Source organism: Centrocercus urophasianus, unplaced genomic scaffold (genome assembly GCF_019232065.1).
Source record: "Centrocercus urophasianus isolate 14NV4802_14NV808 unplaced genomic scaffold, USGS_Curo_1.0 seq_14, whole genome shotgun sequence".
Lineage (NCBI taxonomy): Eukaryota > Metazoa > Chordata > Aves > Galliformes > Phasianidae > Centrocercus > Centrocercus urophasianus.
Window position 1 is genome coordinate 8217642 of NW_024884586.1, and position 21669 is coordinate 8239310.

Sequence of the window (21669 nt, forward strand, 5' to 3'; positions counted from 1 at the left end):
CCTTTTCAAAATCTTACATGCCAGAAAGTTAATAACAATCAGGCTACAGGCGTCACAGCTAGGTGAGCAGCTGCAGCTGCAGTGTTATCAGTGGGGCGACTGGTCTTGTGAACAGTGTAATCTGTTACTGCTGGCATTTGTTCAGGACAATCACACATGCACAATCATGTTGTCCCACACTCGTGACAGAAGGTGAAGCCCTTACACAGTGCATGTCCTGCGTCTTACAGCTCTTCTGACACTCTGATCCAATGGCACCAGGACCCGCCGAGCTGCAGTTGAAGTAGTACATAGGAGCTGGGCAATCTATGGGATGAAGAACATTGTAGGAGGGTCATTTGGTGAAAGTGATAAGGATGTCATCAGCCCCTCTGTGTGACTGAATTGGGCATTTCAGAGGGTAGCATATGTCTCTCATTTACAGTTTCCATTAGATTTCCATTCTGTCTACCAACAGAAGGAGGCAAACAACCTCTGAGCTTGGGGAAGTATCATCTTTTAAAGAATTCAGCAACTCTGGGGACATTCTTATAAAGACAACTGTTACCAATAACTCACAAATTACAGGGAGAAAGTAAAAAATGTGCAAAAGACTAAAATGCTACAGAAAGCAAGAGATGTACAGAGAAACATTATAAACACTAGCTGACACTATAATGCTATTATTTAACAAAATCTCACCTTTTACCAGGACAGTTTCTCCAATGCAGTCTAATCTTCCTTGAATGCATTTGCTAAAGAGATTCCATAAAATGAAACACATCAGCTCTTCACATTTATCTCTCTCACTAGAGAGAAAGCCTCTGCGAAGCTTTGCTAGTAACACAAATAACAAATTCCCAGCAAAATTAATATTTGGTACAGATGTGAATTGCCATCCCCAGAAGGAAGTTCTAAACATGAAATTCTTTCCTTTCATCTGCCACTAGTTTAGTGTATGCCTTTCCTAAATCAAGAGTTTCCTCAGCTTTTCTCTTCCACTCTGTGAGATGGGAGTAATATCTTCTTAAGTAAGAGGCCTCCTAAATTACTAAGCGAATTTGCATTTACAAAGCAGTCAAACAATTTTCAGAGAGAAATCCAAGAGTTGGAAGAGAGAAAAAGAAAACACATCTAAAAATAAAAATACATTGTTTGCATAATTCAGCCCTCTTGTGATATTTGTTTGCATTTATTTGCTACCCTGAGCTTGCTGAAAATGAGGAAAAGGCAGTTGTTTTGCACTGGAGATGCAAGAGAATTACCTTACCTTTAGTATTCACCTCCCTAGTTTTCTCCTTATGTTTAAAAACTGAGATTTTGCTTTTTCCCCTTGAGCAACATTTTTTTTAACAGCCTGCAGGATGATGCTAGGGGGATGTTTTGGACTCCTTTTCATCACAAAGCCAGAAACTCCCCTCTCAAAGCCCCAGTCTTGCTCCTGCTGTAAGTGAATATTTTTTTACACAACAGTGAACGTTGCATAGAGACAGGTCACAAACACTACATGTTTTAAGGTTCTTGTTTGTCAGCAGCAATGTAGGATCTTAATCTTCACTGTGGCTGCCAGTCCTGCCAGGAGATCATTTGCTTTTGTAAAATCAAGCAGAAATTAATCATGATTCCTTACAGTAAAATGGCCACATTCAAGGATTAGAGCAGGGACTTCCCCAGCAAGCCCAGGTATTCAACCTTTGTATCATTAGTGCAGCTTACCACAACAGCTTGTCTTCCTGAAAAGAGTTGCCAGGCTGAACAATCTTGCCTTTGTAGTAGCAAGGACAGTCATCTGGAGTCACACATTCCTCCTCATCATTGAGGTAGGTCCCTTCAGGGCAACCACAGCCCTCCATAGGAGCAATCTGAACTTTACACAGTGGATCAGCTTCATCCAGCGAGCGGCAAGACTGGTTGCAGTACTTCACGCTATAGTTATAAACCATAGTCTCAGGACACTCCTCTGAGGGATCTTTGCAAGAGAAATAAAATGGATGTATGGCATTCTCTGTTCAATCATCATTCATGCTGTTAAAGCAGCTCTCTGCAAGTTGAGATCCATAAAATACATTTTCCTAACCAGAACACCTTATCTCCCAGTAGACTGGGAGAAGCCTGCTCACATAAGCCTGCCTAAAACTAGGTGAGGTTGAATTCTGAAATACCCAAGAGGGTGTATCTTGACTGAATAAGAGTCAGTGTCATTTTGTATTTGTAAAATTTACAATTCCATCTTATGTCAAGAATTGAAGCCAGTAACTTCTCGCTTTTCCATGTAGATAAATATGAATTTTCTATCCCTAACTAATGATTTATTTGGATAGGAAAAAAAAAAAAAAAGGAAGAATTGAGCTATTTTATAGGGTTAACTTTGGGCATTAAACGGGCAGTGATAAGGAACTTGCTAATCATTTGATGGTACCTCTTCTTTTTATCCTTTAAAGAAATGAGAAACCAAATTTTTAAGCACCCTGTTGGGTGGATCAAACAGTTAAATACTAAAAATCTATAGATCTCAACTAAACCTGTAAGACAATGAAAAGCTGATTAATCTTTACGCGCTAATAAAAAATATTAACTTAAAAACTCTGCCATAAAATCTGCAGTAGGGATCAGTAGGATCATGTTGTGTAAGGAAATATCAGGAATGCGACTTTCAAGAAAGGCTGGCATCCAGATTCTTCTGAAATTCAATGAGAACTAGGGACCTAGTCCTCTTGGACCTCTTTTTGACTCAGATCCCCACAGATAAGACCCACTGCTTTGTTTTTCAGACATGCACGAAGGTACCAGAAGGTACAGGAGGGTTGCTTATGGGGAACTGCGCTAATCTTTGCAGCAGTATTATCACCATATCAGCCGTAGGCTCTCCATGCTTAAACAAAGCTCTGTATGGTTTTCCAGTCAATGACCATTGTATGCTTTCTTAGATTAGTTTGTGTGCTAGGTGTGTGTACAGATGGAAAACCACCTCCACCAACAAAAGCCAGTTGGTTTCCTGCTCTCAGCTGGAGCAGGCATGATATCCCATGGGTCAGTTAGGCTGGCCATATTTTCATATTTCATAGGAGTGTTATGAGGATGCAGCAACTGGTACACAGAAATCACAATAGGTCAAGTAAGAAAGATATTAATAAAGTCCTTGAACTCCAGTTTATATCACAATCCATCTAATATACCAAAAGATTTCACTGAATGGGTGTTTCAATTATTAATTATTAATAATATAATTTCTAACAAATGTGTCTCCTTTCTCCCTTCAATTATTTGGTGGGAAAAGACCAATTTTGGTAAAGCTAGATCTGGTAAGAAAAAGGTTATTTGGTCACAGGACCCACAGTCACAGATTTGTAATCTTAGATTATGTGGGTATCACAACGGAGGCATAAGTGCATAGCACATGAGCACACCAAAGATAGTTTCAAGGCAGCTTGCACAAGGAGAACAGTGATGTGATTTAGAAGAGACTACTAATCCCAGAAACTAGTAGCTCAGCTAATGGTTTGTGTTTCCACTAAGGACTGCCATACATACGAACTGCCTTCCATTAGCTAGTGGGGTTTTCTTTTTCATACACTCTACTGACTGCACTGCAGCCACCCTGTGCAACATAACCTGTCTCAGATTGTGCCTGCAGTGCAGCACAGCTGCACACAGCTGCAGGAGCTGAAAGACCCTTCCCACCTGCCACCAGGGGACAGAGCACTGAGAGTGCAGTTGTTCTGGCCCATTTACTTCTTCACTCCTGAATAGCACAACCTTCAATCTTATCACAGGCATGTTCCCAAAAGATTATTTCCTCTTAAAAAAAAAAAAAAAAGGCTAAAATGATCATGATAATTAAGCCATTAGAACTTTTCTCAAGGTTACTGCACTGTTTGAGTCAACATTGCCTATTGTGTCATGAGTCAGTTTTTCAGACCCATGCAGCAGACTTGTCTTGCTTTGGTGTGCAGTGTGTCGGTAATTCTATCCTGACAACAAATCTCTCCACAGACAGGGACTGGCTAGTGCGTAAATCTGCATGACTCTAGGATAACAGGCTGTAGACTGCACTGTGTTCCCTTATAATCATTTCAGCACAGACTTGTTAAATCGTTCTTACTCCAACCTTCCATGCCTTCTACAAAGCACCAGCTGCATCATTTCTATTAAACATTCCACTTGGCCTCTAGCTCAGGTAATAAAATATATCATAGCTGCATAAAAATCATCCTTGTTATCTTTCTTATTCAGATAAGTTATTAAGAAGCCCATACATTTATTTTCGTGTTGAAGCAGGTAAATCTCACTTGAACTACCTGGTAATTAATAGAAAAATGGAAAATTTCATACTAAAATTCAGAAACTACAACTCATGAATTTTACTCTCAGCTCCGATAGCATCCCATAATAAATTCTGGCAGTAACATATAAATAGATACTTATTTGTGGACTCCTAACCTAGGATTTACTGACTATGTATATGCTCAAATATACACTTACATTCCAAGAAACTTTTATTTATTCTTAGATAGTCCTGAGATGAATATACTTTTCAACACTTTCATGTTCTCAGAAAAAAAAGCAACACTTATTTATCAAAAGTCAAGTTATAGCTTGAAAAAGGCAATGAATGAGAACAATACTGTGTGCATGGCCAATGCCTGAGAGAGAAAAGTTGAGAAGTACTGTAAAAAACCTGTCAGGATTACAATGCACTGGGAGGCCCATGGATCCTAAACTAATCTGTGACTCCTTGTGATTCAATACAGAACTCACCTGATGGATATGCAAGAAGCATGCATCATAAGAACCTCTTCACGAAGTGATATTGGCAGGTAGAGGTTTTTAAAAATCTTATATATGCTTATTCTATTTTTCAAAGATCTATGAGCTTGACTGAGCTCAGAAGCTACAAGCTGCCACAGACTGCAGTCTGAAGATGTTCCCCTGCGTCCCCACTCAAGACATTATAGGATGCATACCACAGATCCCCTGCCTCCAGCCCTGAAGGGTCATGCCTGCTGCAGCACAGTCTCTGGAGTAAGTAGAGAGCACAGTACACAGTGCAACTTCGCTCTTCTCAGCATTGCAGGTATCGTACATACACCTCTAGGGGACAGAAAAGGACATGGGTATTAGGCCTGGTTCACAGAAAGAGCAGGGAAATATTCAGCAATTTAATGGGGTAAAGGGTAAGCCACAGTTATCCAATAGGTATCTGAAGACACATAAAATCTTACGCAAAATTTCAGGCTCAGGTATTTTCTAAGTAAGCTGTATCTCACACAAACCCTACATGAATTTTCTGCAGTTTTTGCAGGAACTGCTTTACTATGCACAGAAATGTGGGAACTTGCTAGCTCATCAGTGATGTTATACAGCTGAGCACCATGAGCTGTTATGGGCAGCTTCCTGCATTTTAAATACAAATAGAGAACGTCCTTCCACAGTAATAAAGGAAATATGAACACTGTAAAAATAATGTATATTCTCCCACTGGACATCAATTTTAAATGAAATCATGAGATCAAAACCTCTTGGCTTGATTCCAAACAGAAACACTGGTTTATCTTTTTAAAGACTGAACAGTTTTCAAAAGCAGCAAACCCCATTTGACTTATTTTTCTTCAGGATCATGCAACAGGACTGTCGGTGATGGCAGTGCTGCTCATGGAAGACAGTCACTTAATCAGTATTTTCAGGACAGCAGGCAAAAAGACCCACTGTGTCTTGCATAAACTCTCATTTTATTTTTCTCATCAGCATCAGTGAACTTCTTTGCAAACTCACATTACTATAATCCATTTAACTCCCAAAGACCAGACCACCTCCCTGGCAGATCAGCTTCTGGATGAGAACAAACCACTGATTTAGACTACTGGCTTACCTTGATGTACACAGAAGGGTCTACAACAGAATGGCAGGCAGCAAATGTACTGCTTGTATTAGACAGAAGAGCACACCAATGTTGGGCAAATTTTTCTGAATGGGAAAAAATATTGTCCGCAGTTACTTAAACCAAATTACTACTTGAATTTGTTTTCTTACAAGTTATCACACACTTCTAGAAAGTCCTGAAGTGTTCCAATAATGCGGAAGGAAATAGTGGGCATAAACAGAGTGAACAGTCATTTTCCTGAAATAAAGGTTTCATCCTCCTAATACTAACACTATTACAGTGGCTGGATTTACAAAGTATCTGACAAGAAACCTCCCCATTTTCATTGTTTTCCATTAAACTTGTCTAATTCCTCATGAAATATGGTCAAGGAATTACACAAAGCATATCATAATAAGTGAGATGTTACTATATATGATAATACCTAGGAGACTACACTGTAAATCTCCTATATATTCAAATCCAGTCAAAATGAGAAGCTGGACAGGCACCTGGTACAGTACAGTGCCTGCTGAAGTCAGTAGTGATGATAACTTATTAAGCCCAGCACAGCTGTAGCAAGCTGGGTTGGAAGATTGGGCCCAAATACTGACAACCAATTATGCTCTGCCTTAAGCCTAAATTGCTCTCATTGATGCTGTGTGTGCTTTTCAAGTCATCAGCAAAGAAGGTGCTGGCCCTTTTTCCAGAACTGTATATTTTGTTTTGCTTTGTTTTGCTTTTTAAAAAAACCAAAGCTGTCACCATAGAGGCTCACAGAAAGCAACGTGTTCTCTCTAGAAATAGCCTCAAAGGCAGAGACAGTTGATGTTTATGAGACTTCTAAAGCTTTTTCAGTTATTTATCACATGAAAATTATTTAGCACTGATAACTCAGGGATGAAAAGCCTGCTACCTTTATCCACACTGTTTGAACAAGGATCTTCAAAGCTGTCCTCGACATCAAAACAGCTGGCTCTGGTTTTCCAAGAGTTACCAAAAGCAGCAGCTGAATCTTCTACAGCTCCAGTGGCTGTTCTGAAATCGTCAGTCTGGATGTTATTGAAATTGCCGCAAAGACCTTGAGTGGATGGCAGTAGGGATAAAAAAAAGAGGAAGAAAAGGAGGAAGAAGAAGAAATCATAATACAAGTGGGAAAAGCAATGACTTCAAGATAAATACCCTTATCTCTATAATGGTGCTTGCCTGAAAGAAGCTCATTTTCCTGATGTCCCCACAAATCAGACGGGACCATGTCTTTAGTGAATAATTGTTATTTCCTGTATTAGTGAGAGCACAGAAATTGGAAGCTGCATAAATATGATACAGTAATCACTAGCAGGCAGAGAAGTCCCTTCTCCAAAATTTACAGTCAAAGAAAATGGCAAAAGCAAACCAAAATGAGTTGGAGGTATCAGATGTTATCCAATCACACAGATAGGAAACAGAGACACAAAAAGCTTAAATGATGTTAACAGGAGATCGGTGGCAAAACTGAGAACACTGCCTGCATCTCACAAGACTCTGATGGTAGCACGCTTTTACAGATAGAGTCCAAAAGATCTGCACACACTAAACATCACATAGTTTATTTTCAGCAAATTGAAGGTTTTGGCCAATCTTTTGTTGCAAAAAGGTGTAGATTTAATCACAGGTTCTAACATAAAAAAGTCAATATAAAATCAAATATTTTGTTCACTTAAAGTTATAGATAAGCAGCTACAAGTTGTTAAAGAGTGAACTGAAAGGATATGATAGTTCCTACCAGATGTGCCATTCTGATAAGAATGATCAACTGTTATGGAGAGCTGCATCAAAGGTTTCATTTGCACTTGAATCTGTACTCCAGCTGAGCTCAAGATTTTGATGAAAAATGTTGAGGGTCTGAAGATGGTGATGCCATCTAGAGAGGAAAAAAGTGAAAGGAAAAAAAGTACTTCACAAACCTTTATGAGGCTGAGAAAACAGGAACTCCGTTTTACCAGCACATTCAGTGTAACACAGGAATCCCCCAGGGAGTCCCAGACTGTATCCACCTAAATCAGTGACCTTATAATGGGCAGGATCGGGTTCTTCAGAGACAGGAGCAGGAATCAAACTGTAAATTGATGTAGGCTGTTCTGAGAGAGTTGTGGAAAAAGACATTTACCTTTGCTTACTGGAAGCTTCACAATGAAATTGTTCATGTAGATATTTCCACAGGAACAGATTTTTATAGTCTGTAGAGAAAAAGAAAGAAGCCCGTGGAAATGAATGCACGAGACAGACAGTAACAACCTGACAAGCTTCCTTAAGCATTAAGAAGCAATGTCTTCAGAATATGGTTACCTCTGGGGCAAATATAACTCAATGTCTGGATTCCATGCAATGGCACAGAACAAATCTGTAGACTATAACAAAATGAAAAACCCTCTCCACAGGTAACAGCCTTGGATAATTGCTCTTGCATATCTAGGAAGTTAGCTATCTTTTTGAGAATTGCTCTCGAGTTGCTACTTATGGGTTCCGATGCATCCCACTGGATATGTGACATACCTAATACTTCATTTCTTTCATTGGGGAAAACCTCAGGAATCAAAATTTTTGTAAAAAATACTTGGGTCCTGTAGAAATCTCCATCCTTCAAAGAGAAGTGAATGAAAAGTTTGAAGTTGTGGAAAAGACGGGAAAAATTGACAAGGATAATTTTGAGCCGTTCACCTCTAAAGAAAATGGAAAAGCCAGAATCCAAAAAACTGGGAAGAAAATAACTCCTGTAGAACAAAACTAATAAACACATGCACTGCATCATCTGCTGCCATTAATCTTGCAGTCCCAGGACTGCACCAGACCAGCAAGAGTCCACGGTATTAGAGAACATAAATGAACTCTGTGGACCTAAATAAAAGTGACATTCTGTGTGCCAGCTAAAGCAAGTTACTTACTGTTCTTCCTAGTGTGACTAAGACATTCTTTAAGCAAGTCATTGTCTTTGACGTCCCACACTGGATGATCTCTCCAATCACCACAAATGTGTCATTGGTGTTCTGAAAACAGGTGAGAAAAGGGATGTGCAGAAATCATTAGCATGCTATAATAAAAGGAAGAAAATACATCTCTGAAAGGCTAAAATGTAAGAATGAAAGATCTGGGGCATTTAATATCTAACTGCAAGTTGCTGGATTTCACTTCCAAACCCAATGATGTTCACTGCCTTTCCCCTTTACTCTTTCCTTGCATCAAGCTGTGTGGATAGTGTGTGTGCAGAGTCACATAATACTCAACTTTTTGTGATGGAATCAGCTTATCCACTTCATTTCTACAGTCACAGATGAAGAAAGCTTCAGGAGAAATGCTTTAATCTACATTAATATATCCAGTAAGAAAATGAATTCATCAAAAAAAAGGGATGTAGAACTGTGTTGAAAATGCAAAAGCTTGATGCTTAGCATCACAGTTGAACTGCAGTCCACTGCAAATAGAAAAATGTATGTGGTTTCACACTGAGTGTGTATTGAAGTGCATTGCTGGACTGAGGCCATTTAATCAAACAAAGTCATACAGAGCTCCAGCACAGCTTAATGCTTCATGTTACTCTAGAGATCCAGGAGTGAAATGGGAGATTGTTCATACCTTAGCTAAGACGTAATGGCAGTTACCATGAAGACTGAACCTCTTATTATCAAATGTTGTTATGTGGAATCCTCCATCTATACTGCAGCTTCCAGAACAAGGCAGAGAGATACAGCTCCAGTGGCCCCCTTTGCAAGTACTGTACAAAACATAAAAATGAGTAGTTAGAATAAATATAGCTGCAAAAAAGCAAAGGTTGAGATCTATATCTGATCAGTTCCTCTTTTTTTTTTTTGTCTCATCAGCTGCTTGTTTTTCAGCTGCTTATTAAAATCCCTGAGGGAGAAAGATTTTATATTAAAACCCTACTTGTCTGTCAGTATGAGTTAATTGCACTGGGCTTTCATGCTATATCGTTCAGAGACACTGAGTTGGTCAAATAAGAAATATTTTCCAAGGCCTAAATCGCTTACTTCACTTTTTAAAAGAAATAGCCTCTTCAAACAGGATCTTGTATCACTTCACGCTATTGATGATTCAGCAAGTTGCTGTTGCAAATTTTCAGAGGCTGAATTAATGAGCAGATGTGAAAATTAGAGCTGTTAATGCAAGAGGAGAACAGCCAGGCCATGTTCAGGTTTTGCGAAGGCTGAGCCTACAGCTATATGGGTACCACTCAGAGCCGTTCAAAATTCGAGTTTTTGGGAGTATTTCCTGCCTTTGGGAATGGGGTAGGAAATAGTTAATCCAAAGGGATTTGCAGAACTTCTGCTCTACCCAGCCAGAGTAATTCTTTGAGATCCAAGCTTTGGAACAGCCCTTTAGAGATCAAGCAGTGGTTGGAAAATTACTCACTAGCATGGAATTGCTACACTTTATACAGGCCAATGCTTCTAAACTAATGGCAAAGAGTCTCATTTTTCTGCATTTTGGTATCCCAGGCTTAATACTTGCTGGCAACTCCAAGTGAGGGTGATAGCAATGTGTGGTTGAGGGTTGCCTCAAAGTTTTTCCAAACGTTGTTGCTATTCAGACCCCAGTTTTTTGCATTAGTGCCATGGTTACTTAGGATGCTAGGAACAGTCATGATTACTTAGGATGTTAGGAACAGTAAAAAGGATTAAAGAACAGAATGCAACTAATCTATGCTTTCCAATAACTGCCTCTATCTTGTTAGTGCAATCAAGTTCACAACAGTACCAGTTTTGGCAAGGAGTGGAGTAAGTCCCTCCAGATGAGTAGACTTTGCCTTGAAACATACAGGGACAGCTGTCTCTGGGAACACATTTTTTGCCACTGAGGTCATCAAGGATAGTTCCTGTTCAGACACATTGGTTGGTTAATACTTCTTAGTAAGTCTGGGGAACACCATGAAGAAAGGTCAAAACGAAGAAAAAAACCTTGTATCATTTCTACAGATAAATGAGTGGGGCATGTTTTATCAAAAGTAACACACCAGGCTCTCTCAGGCATTAACTGATGTGAAAGAATTCTCACTGGGGCTCAGATGAAAGCAACATAAGATAAAATATCCCAAAGAATATCCCTGTGCGTTACTGGAGTTCTACACAATGAGCAGGATTACCAAGTGCCAGCCAGTTTCCATCCATTTCTAATAGTGAAACTAACAGATCAAACCTCAACTTCTTCATGTGCAAGACTGCTCATGAATGAACATGCTAATGCATTTATTTTATACATGACACAACCTACAGCAAGCCTTATTCTCCACTAGGCTACATATACACCTAGACTTGTAACTGGGAGGCACTTCATCAGACATCCTCACCTATACCTCTACTAACTAGAAAACTCCTCTCCTTTTTCCACATCTTTTGAAAAAATGTCCTTTCTGCCCCCTTCTCCAGCATCAGGATCTTGAATCTTTAGAGATTTGGTTCTTCCAAATCCAGCTGGATACTTTCCTATGGGAACTTGCTTTAGCAAGGATTTGGACTCAATGATTGCTGGAGGTCCCTTTAAATCCCTATGATTCCATGGTTCTGTGATTCTGAGAAGAAGGAAGTTGTTAAATTATACTAGAACAAACAGTTTATTCACTGATTTGAGTGTAAAATCATAAAGGAAAAAAACAAAAAACAACTCACTAACTGAAAAGAAATATTCTTTCTTTGTCCCTTGTTGCGTGGCCTATTGGAAGAAGCAAACTGCCTTACCAGGAGGACAGAAGCAACCATCTGTACAAGGGGCTTTGCATATCTTGCTCCTTTCCGGGTCAGCGCAGGTGTCAGCACAGGAGTTTCCACATTCCATGTACTCCATGTTGCTTGGGCATTCCTGATCTGCAAAACCAAAGAAAAATGCAGTATGTTAATGATGAATTTATGAACACTTAAAAATCACTGCATCACTGCCCAACTCCTTTTTCCTCCCTTCTCCCAAATCTTGGTTGCAAAACTTTCTATCCAGATGTGTCATGTCTTGTTACCCTCTAAAGGAATGTCTTATGATTGCTTTTACTTCATCTCTGGAGAAAATAATAATAATGTTGGGAAATATTAGCTATTAAACATTATTTAACTAACTCAAGGTTGGCTGAAGTCATGATACCAACAAAAGACAGCAGGAGTTGCAATAACTTATTTTTATTTAGGCTTCAAGTAACTCTCATTCTGGCATTAATCTTCCACCCTAGTCCACAACAGCTATTTGGAAGAACTACCATTAGTCTTCACCCCAGACTGACAGAGATTTCCTGCTCAGTAGCTGCAACTACTGAGTAGGAAGGAAAGGAGCAGCTAAGAACAGGTATGTTATACTTCTGTGTTACTTCTTTGGACTAGACATCAAAATTTTAAACAAGGTTAGTTATGAATTAAATGAGCGTGGCAAAACTCAAAGAAGAACTGAAAAAAAGAAGAGAGAAGATGCTAAGTTACAGTTACTAATTGTTGAGCAAAATCAAGTTAAACTTGTTGAAGCTTTTCCATTAACAACATTTCTGTCCAAGTACTTCTACAGATTGAGTCAGTGTAGTTGAAGGAGGAAATTATCTTTGCTCTGCTGGTATTAGGATTCATGTACATATGTCCAACATCCTAACCTCCAGAGCAATACTACTTACAGCAAAGCTCTTTGGTTCTCCATTCCCCAGGATCTCCTTTGCTGAGGACACAGTCTCGAGAGTATTGGTTTAAAGTGCTGCATATGCAGCTGGAAACCAAATCAGAATGAGAAGAATTAACCTCACAGTTGCACATATCCTCAGTGCAGGTAGCTACATAATCATCAAAAGCAACCACTTTGGGGCAGTTTCCAAATCGAGACAAAAGTTTCTTGCACATCTTTTTCTGAGGGGAAAAAAAAAAAAAAGAGGAGGAAAAGAAAAGCAATAATTGACATTTTAGCAACTTTCAGGCTGATGGATGTGAATCCTAACCTCTGATGATACAAGTCCATGATCACATAGACCTCCAGAGGTCATCCAGTCTAACTTTCTGTTAGGTTCTTTTTCTCTGACTGGACGCAGTCATAAAATTGCATATTTTCCCACTTATCTATTTCTTTATCACTATAGTGGGACAGTCCTTCAAGTATAAGATAACATTCTGTTCTCTAAATAGCCCTTGTTTCAACACAGTCACTCCAGGACTTTAATAGTCTAGGAAAGTTTATACTTCTTAGCCACGCATACTTACATATTTACTGCATCTATTGTCATCCTCTGTAGGATGTCTTCCACTGTGGTCATCTGGCCTCACATCAGGACACTTTTCTGATGGATCCTCAACTTTGTGAAAGTTCCCAAACTGCCTTGGGTGCATTTTATATCCTGCAAAATACCCAGCTTCATCTGAATAACTGCCTACAATCCTTTAGATCAGTTATTTTGCTATAAGTATGTACCTCATCTTTACCAAATGCCTCAATTTAACCATAACACAGTATATAATTTCCTGGTGTAACTTCCATTTGGGTTAGGATCAGGAATCTGGCATATTTCTATCAAGAACTGCTGACAGTCATGGCAACAATAATCACATGAGACTTGACTTTTCTATTTCATCTCATCACTTTCAAAGACTTTGGTTCTTTATGAGTACATATGATCTTACAGAATTTTGTATTTGTATGTGTAATGGTCATACAGATCAGTTTGCATTGTACTACTGCAACCTAAAGCATGTGCAGTCATCCAGTAACTTGCTACTTTGTATAGGCTAAGGAAGATGGGAAAACAGGCACACAGCATTGAGTACAGGGACATATTTTCCCAAAGCATTACCAGACACTTGATCCTAGATCTGAAAAATCTTTCTGACAAAGTTTGAAATTTAATTATTCTTTCCAAATGGCAGGTGACAGTATATTGTTTGGGACTTAAAAAGCCCAGATATTACACAAAAGGATGATGTTAAAATTTTGGCTTCAGTCCTGCACCAAATACAATAGAATGCAGGCTTTGCTGCCTTCATTCCAGCTCAGAACTGCATCTGAAGATGTCAGTGGATGGCACTGTGGTTTCTGCAGAGATGCTCAGTGAAATGTGCCTGGGTCACCCATGGCACTTTCATTTCATTACATAGCCAAAACTAATCACACCTGATACCCAACTGGAAAGTGATGAAAGCAGAAGGGCAGAAGTGCAACCATGCCTCATTTGAGACTGCAAATACCTTGAAGTTTGGCACAATCAGTGGGAAACTTGGCAATGCTGCTGCATGATGAGTGGGCAATTAAATTGGGTCAGTGAGGTTTGAGAGACACTTGCAAGCAGCAGAGAATCTTAAATCATTCCACAAACCTTTAAAGTGCTTCATCTATGGAAATGCTTGGGTATTTCAAGATGTCTGTCCAGAAACCTGAAACCCCACATAGAAGAAACAGATGCCAAGTTTCATGTGATGTATAACACACTCCTACATTCAGCATGCTGTGTTCATGGCCTACCGTCCAAAATTAAATCATTCTTCTTATTGCCATCATAGTTCCCACACAGACCACATATTTTCTCTTTATATGTTTCTTCCAGGTCCAGCTAAGAAAGAAAAGCAAAGAGGAAACTCAGGGTTTAAAGGTTTCTTCTCCCATCAGCAGCATATTACCATATGTCTCGCCACAGAAAAGCATAGTGGCAGAAATTCTCGTCACCTGTTTGTAGCAGTTACATTTTCCATTACAATCCTGCCATAAAACCTACTGACAGACAGGCTGAATTTAAACAGAAAGATGATTTTTCAACAACTGGCAGTCCTACCTATCAAACAGCCAACTGAAGCATTCTGAATACTGGACTGATCCTTGGTTCATTGTCTCCCAGTACAGACTACTGGATAGATAAGTCTATCCTGATGCTGAAAGCTACAAAGAATCAGTTTCTGGTCAGCTTTTAGCAGTATCTGATTTTTTTTCTAGTTCATAGGCTAAATGGAAAACTTCATAGAATCTCTATGAAGGGATGTGCCCAGCATAACTTGTTCTGCCAATACATAGAGGCAGCAGGGACTGGTTAACACAGTATGGCTTTTCTAGATAGAACTTTTGCAACTTATCCCTCTTACATACTTGGAGGGTAATACTGGCATTGCTCAGGTCTAGCTATAAATGGCAATACCTTTCCCACAGGTGTGTCTCAAGCTAAAACTGTCTACTCCACAGTTGGTGCCTATGATGTCTCAGATATAAAATAGTACAAGATGGGATGGGGGATGATAAATACTTCATTAAATTAGATCCTGAATTACCTCCCGATTGCTTCCTGATATATACTTTTTTTTCCCACTCTGTTCACCTTCCACTTATTTTCTGTCTCTCAGGACTGCAAAACAACTTCTGCTTATTTAATCTCACTCCTGACTGAGGAGGACAAATGCTCACACACAGAAGTTTAAATACACCCACTGCAGAGGGTATTTTGGACTGAAAGTGTATTGGGGAATTGCCCCATAGCAATGCCTTGGAATGAGAGATGCCAAGGTCTTCTCAAATGACCACACAGATTAGTTTCCCACAAAAGATGTGCATTGGGAAAGAGCTGGGATCACCAGCTGTAACCCATATAGGAAGCAGACAAATGCTGTCTCCAGCATTAACAGTGGTATCTTTTGTCGTGTAAAACTGCTTAGAGAGGCCTGGGCATTGCAACCCCACTCTTTTGTCTTCTGAAATCATTACCTACTGTGGTAGGCCCTGGCAACATGGAATACTGTGATACTTCCCCACCACCACTACCTCTCAGTTTCTTATATTAACATGGTGCCTGCCTTTCATCATTGATGAGCTTCACTAAGAGAAAAACAACTAACTGGCTGTTCATACTAAGAGAGTGTCAGCCCAGTTCCACTTCAGCGTCAGACCCAGCTTGGAGGTGACTTGGAAGTAAGTACAGGTGTCCTCAATCAGGACACTCTTCAAGCTGAAGGGCAGAGGGATCCTGGAAATTGAAGGGAACAAAACAGATTACATTGGGAAACAAGAACAAAATGATTGTTTTTTAAAAAATCAAAGCTTCCCAGGGATACAGGAAAAAAGAATAAGAGTCAAAAGGAGGCATATAAGCCATGAAGGTCAGCCTGCATCCACACTAATGCATTAAGTGTTAGTATTATCAGCTTGTCTACTGTGACATTCTAATAACCCACAACACAATTTTGGTCATGAGCATGTCATTACATGCTCATACAGTAATGTATTACATTAGCCACTCTACTGACACCGAAGTAGCTTCTCTGCTTTATGTGAATTGGGGATCTAATGCAGAGTGTTACAGGGAGTAAGATCCCAGTACTGGGATATTGCTCTCCATGAGAGGATCCACAGGTTCTCACAATCTCTCCAGGCTTTTCCTTGTCACTTGGAAGTTACAGTGATATTTTTGTCCGTTTTGCTACCAATGCATAGATGTGACTCAGACCTGTGTTACTTTTTGATCTTACCAAGACAATTAATTGTCACTTTCCTGAAGCCTGAAAAATAGATCAGAAGATGGCTAGAACATGTGAGATTTTTGCCCCTTCAATTTAGGAGATACATCTGAGTGATGTTATCTGGTTGTTTCAGGATGGATATAAATAGAAGGCAGTACATAATGTGTGTGATCTTCTCTCCTACAATATTGTGAGGGTCCTTCCCAGAGCCAATGCCTGCCTCAGCCCATCATATCCAAATGCTGGGAGTAGGACACTGTAATACTCATGGAGTATTTTTAACCTTTTTTATTTTATTTTATTTTCAGATCACTTTCTGGTTTATTTCAGACTGAAATTAAAGATGTGAATTTTGATTTCTAGAAATTCTGCCCTTTGTGCTCTTTGACCCCATGGCAAGCTGTGATCTGCAAAGGAGGGCCATTTCTGCACAGTCTGGAAATGGTAAACTTTTTCTGAAAGGATGATCTGTTCCTGAGTAGCAACAAACAATGCTAAGGTTAGTACCACAGAAATAATGCTTTGGAAAAAAAATACAGATTTTCTACAAAATCCATTTTATAATTAAAGCATTGACTTTAGCTTTCCCCTCTCCTACCCTTGAATAAAGCAGCATCAAGGAAATCTACACTTTATGCTTTGTTACATACACATTGTCCTTTCTAAACACATTGTTGTTGGATGTCAGGGGGAAATTCTTCACAGAGAGAGTGGGGAGGTTCTGGAACAGGCTGCCCAGAGAGGTTGTATATCCCGTCCCTGGAGGTGCTGAAGGCCAGGTTGGATGGGGCCCTGGGCAGCCTGGTCTAGTATTAAATGTGGAGGTGGTGGCCCTGCCTGTGGCAGGGGGGTTGGAGATTCATGATCTTTGAGGTCCCTTCCAACCCTGTGATTGTGTGATTCTGTGACCTCTGGGGGCTGTCATTTATGTTCTTCTTTCCATCTCCACTACAATGGACTGACTCTTCACAATACACTGTTCAGTGTGCTGTTAACACACACAGCTCTTTGAATGGTGGGATACCTTTTCAGACAGATCACACCTTGCTAATACCTAGCAATAAGACTACAACACTAGAAAGCAGCAGCAGTATCTTTACTTACTGGTTCCCATTCACTGTGATGCCTGTCTCTTTCACCTCCAAGATCACTCCATCAGTAGTGACAGTGAAGTAGATCAGGTGACTGTTTTTGTCACTGCGTCTGATTTTGATGTTGAAGTCCTGGTAGCTGTCATTGCAGTGAGAAGCAAAGACGTATGTGCAGGTTCCAGGAAAAGTGAATTTAACGTGGTCAAATGTGTGAAAGTGGAAATTGCCCCAGGTGGTACACTCGCTCCTACCAACAGTGGAGACCTGAACTAAAGAAAGATTCAGAGCATTGAGGTTAATGATTCACCTTGCATGAACTGCTTTGTTTTTTCTGTTGCTGCTGTTTAAAATTGTAAATGGAAAGATTTCTGAATTCAGAAGACGTAAAATCCTGGAAGATGCCAGGATGCACCACAGGTCACCCAAGTTGTTAGCAAAATGGCAGCCTTCAATCTCAGCAGCTGAGGCTGCACCAGCTTCAGAAATCAGCTCACACCTGCTTGTTTTTCATCTCAGACAAACTAAATAAGTTTGTCTTAAGTTTGGAGCTGAGTTGTATCTCCGTCAATGGTGTTGATAGGAAGGCTGCTCCAAAAGTAATGCCTCTTATTTGATTACATTGGCCCACAATGTCAGAGGAGGATGTTGATGATGCAGTAGTACTGTACTATAGTAGTAGTACAGTAGTAGTCCCACCAATATTCCCATGTTACATTTTATTGCTGTGTAACAGATGGCAGCAAATGGGCAGTCTGACAAAATGGCATCTGACATGGAAGTGCCTATGAAGCAAAGATGTGCCACTGAATGTGGAAAAATTAGGAAGCATTGCTTTTGGAGGAACCTGGATACTTGAAGTGCATGTAAGACATCTCTTAAGAAAGTAATTTCCATACCGTTGAAGCATAAGGCAAATAGGAAGCAAAGAAAGCGACGTATAGAATTAAATAAGATATTCTTGCTACATTGTGCTTTTGGCATCTCTTTTGGTCCTATCTGAATAGCAAAGAAAATGAACAACTTTCTTTGCATTGTTGACACATCACATTTAGGAATATCAACACACAACGTCCTTCAAGATCAAATCAGAATCAGCCACTGGTATATTGAGAGTGTTATGAGATGTTCAAATCTAAGAAGCAGCATCTTGAAGTCAGAACTATGCAACAAAAGCTCAAGTGCCAAAAGGCTCTTACAGGAATAACTTGTTGAAGAGACTGTAATTTGCTATAGGAGTTCACAGCAGTGAAGTGGAATGGTTTAATTTAGCATTTTTTTTACACAATAATGAAAGGAAATGAGAAATTTTCACTCTTTCTTGGAAGTGTAATTGCTAGAATTACTAAGATAGCAGTAGCAGTCACATCAATTATTTGTGTATCAAGTGATTAGAAAAGTATAAGACATTCAAAGCCAAACCAGGAGGTAACAGTGCAAGAGAGCACAACAATGTGGTTACTCCCAATGGAGTAACTCACACTGGCCAACCAAGTCTAGCAGGCATTATATAAAAAATGTATGCAAAATGTGTTAAATAGGGCGTCACTTTTTTATGATGCAAATTACATGCAGAGAGTCTGCTTTTTTAAGATTAGTCACATAGGACATAAAGCAATTGATAAGCCAGCCAGTGCTGGAGGAAAAAAAAAAAAAAAAGAAAAAAAAGAAACAGCAATAAATGATTTAAATGACTTAAATTAAAGATGAGAAGGCAAAATGCAGTATCTGGCATGCCTTCAGCTTGAATATGTTACATCTTTTCATTTAACAACTCCAGTTATCAACTATGGACATCAATATCTGAAGAAAGAATTTGGATTTTTTTCTTACCTATCTGAACTGGTTCTTTCCCCTTGCAAAAACTCCAAATGAGGCAGAAGATCCAAAATGACCTCCCCTTTTTTATTTCCATCTTGCCATGAAGTGGTAACTTGAAAATCCTTCTAGGGAAGTGTTTTTTTCTTGGCTTATAAGGCAGATTTTTATAGTCCAGGAATTTGGCGTGAGAACAAAACATTGATGGCAGAGTACCTGAAAGGTGGAGCTTCATTCATTTTTCTCAGTTGTCCATGTTCAGCACCCAACAACCCTCTGTCTTTTGGAAAAGACAAGTATCCATTTCTCTCTATGGGGATGGAGAATTGTGCTTTTCTTATCTCCTTTCTTTAAAATGCTTGTTTTCACTTTCATTACTGTGTTGCTTTTTCTTTGATTAATAGCTTTTTCTTCTTTTTTTTTTTTTTTTTTTATAGCACTGGGTTAGAAACAAGCAATCATTGCCTTTTTTATAGTTTTTCTCTTACTTGCACATTAACGCAATCCTCCAGCTCAAGGAAATGTTTGTCACTTCTGCTGTCTTGATGGCTGTATTTCTAAAGGTTACAACTAAAAATACTGTAAGATCAGGCATTATGTACAGTTATAAAGAGTCATAAGCATAAAACATTCAGAGGATTCGGTCATGATATCTAAATCAAAATCTTCCCTCTTTTAGTTTGAAACTATTTCCCCTTGTCCTGTCACAAAGATCCCGCTAAGGATTCTGTCCCCTTCTTTCTTACAGCCCCCCTTTAGGTACTGAATAACGCTATCAGGTCTCCCTGAAGGAGGGAACATGTCAAGGAGAAATGATTTCAAACTAGAAGATTTAGATTGGATATAAGGAAGAGGTTTTTTACAAAAAAGGTGGTGAAGCATGGGCACAGGTTGCCCAGAGAGGTGGTGGATACCCCGTCCCTGGAGACACCCAGGTCAGGCAGGACGAGGCTCTGAGCACCTAATCTGGTGTAGGTGTCCCTGTTCATTGCAGGGGAGTTGGACCACACGGCCTTTAAGGATCCCTTCCAGCTCAAACAATTCTATGATTCTATGATCTGAGTCTTCAGGCCAGAGCAGCCCACGGACTTTTTTCTTGTTGGCAGGCAGTGAGCCAGCCTTGAGGACTGTGCCTAGCTCACCACTCCACCAAGCTTTCTAGTGTGAACAAAGTTAAATGTCCTAAAACTGCCCCCCAGTTCTTGCAGTTGTTCCCTCACACATTTCTGAGCCACTTACTCAGGTGCAAACATCTGCCAGACAAAGATTTGCAGCTGCTGCTGCTCTTAAGAAAGTCCCGCAGTAGCAGGTGAGAGCATTGTGCAGTGCATGAAACATGAGTTCACGTTACCCCTTTCCCACTGTCTGTGCCTCATTAATTCCATTGTCAGTCGCACTCGAGGCAGGGCACTACTGGAAGGTAAAGTCTGTTCTTGAAGCCATGCCATTTTGGCTGCTGTACAAACTGATAGATTTCACAGCACCAGAGATGGAAGTAATAGATTTCTGCTTCTTTTCCTTTCAATTGTCCTCCCCACTCTTCTCCACCCTAGCAGTTACGATGTAGAACTGCAGGATACCTAGAAAATAACATAAATATCGAGAATATGACATTGTAGTTATGAGGATGATCTGAAATCCCACACAGTGCAACAGTAACACTCAGTCTCAGCAGACTCTCACCATAACTTTTAGATTGAGTTTTGACTGATGGAGCCTCCTTCTCGATTTTCCCACATCAAGGCTAGATTCAAAATCTGAATGAAGAACTCTGTTAAGATATAGCTCTTCTTTTTTAAATCATGGTCCTCTTCCTTTCCAATTCCCACACAGGCAATCAGTACATCTATTTCATTCACATTGATATGACAGCAGAAAAAAAAAAAAACAAGAACCCAGAGATCTGATTCCTGACTTTAGAACAAAATGCCTTTGTCCCTGATGGGTAGCACAAAAGCAGCAGGAGCCACATATGAAACAACTGCCAAAGATACAGATTACAGTGGCCCTTACATGATGAAGACATAGTGAGACTGACCACCACAACTCCCAGCCCTTTGTCTCTTGCATGTGGTTTGGGGCATGACAGAGTGGGCGGGAGGGATGAGCTAAAGCATGACTTAGCCCTGCAAGCCCCAGTTAGCACATACGGACCTAAGAGGAACATGAGCAGCACACGTTAAAATGGTGACCAAAGGACAGACAGAATAAAACAATTCATAGAACTACCATCCACTTCTGCTCCATTCAGAAGAGAAAGTAGCATCAGACACCTGGCTGATCTCTCCTGCAAAACAAAAAGGGGAGTCAGGACACCCAATCCTTTTGCCATGTATCATTTCTTACCTCTGCTTGTCTGCTCTGTCAAATTTGCCATTCCTCTGCCATTTCTTGGTGAGCACAGATCCTGCCTGGTACTAACTAGGGCTCCTGCTGCCAGGTTCTCTGCAGAGAACATGAGCTACATTTCTTGAAAATCACAGGA

At 39.9% G+C, this 21669-nt stretch overlaps 1 protein-coding gene across 1 annotated transcript in view; it reads right to left on the minus strand.

The window, feature by feature from the left end:
- LOC122157980 (mucin-5B) overlaps window positions 1-19281 on the minus strand; it is a 40545-nt gene extending 21264 nt beyond the window's left edge. The window contains exons 1-18 of the mRNA XM_042814256.1: window positions 19200-19281; window positions 17383-17638; window positions 15671-15785; window positions 14303-14390; window positions 13051-13184; window positions 12477-12702; window positions 11569-11694; window positions 10592-10709; window positions 9452-9590; window positions 8764-8865; window positions 7989-8058; window positions 7605-7742; window positions 6756-6920; window positions 5849-5943; window positions 4944-5070; window positions 1696-1948; window positions 682-734; window positions 206-306 (exon numbers count right to left, since the gene is read on the minus strand). Of these exons, the coding sequence (XP_042670190.1) occupies window positions 206-306; window positions 682-734; window positions 1696-1948; window positions 4944-5070; window positions 5849-5943; window positions 6756-6920; window positions 7605-7742; window positions 7989-8058; window positions 8764-8865; window positions 9452-9590; window positions 10592-10709; window positions 11569-11694; window positions 12477-12702; window positions 13051-13184; window positions 14303-14390; window positions 15671-15785; window positions 17383-17638; window positions 19200-19281 (2388 nt within the window). The remainder of the gene's footprint in view (window positions 1-205; window positions 307-681; window positions 735-1695; window positions 1949-4943; window positions 5071-5848; window positions 5944-6755; window positions 6921-7604; window positions 7743-7988; window positions 8059-8763; window positions 8866-9451; window positions 9591-10591; window positions 10710-11568; window positions 11695-12476; window positions 12703-13050; window positions 13185-14302; window positions 14391-15670; window positions 15786-17382; window positions 17639-19199) is intronic.
- Window positions 19282-21669: the final 2388 nt, after the last annotated feature.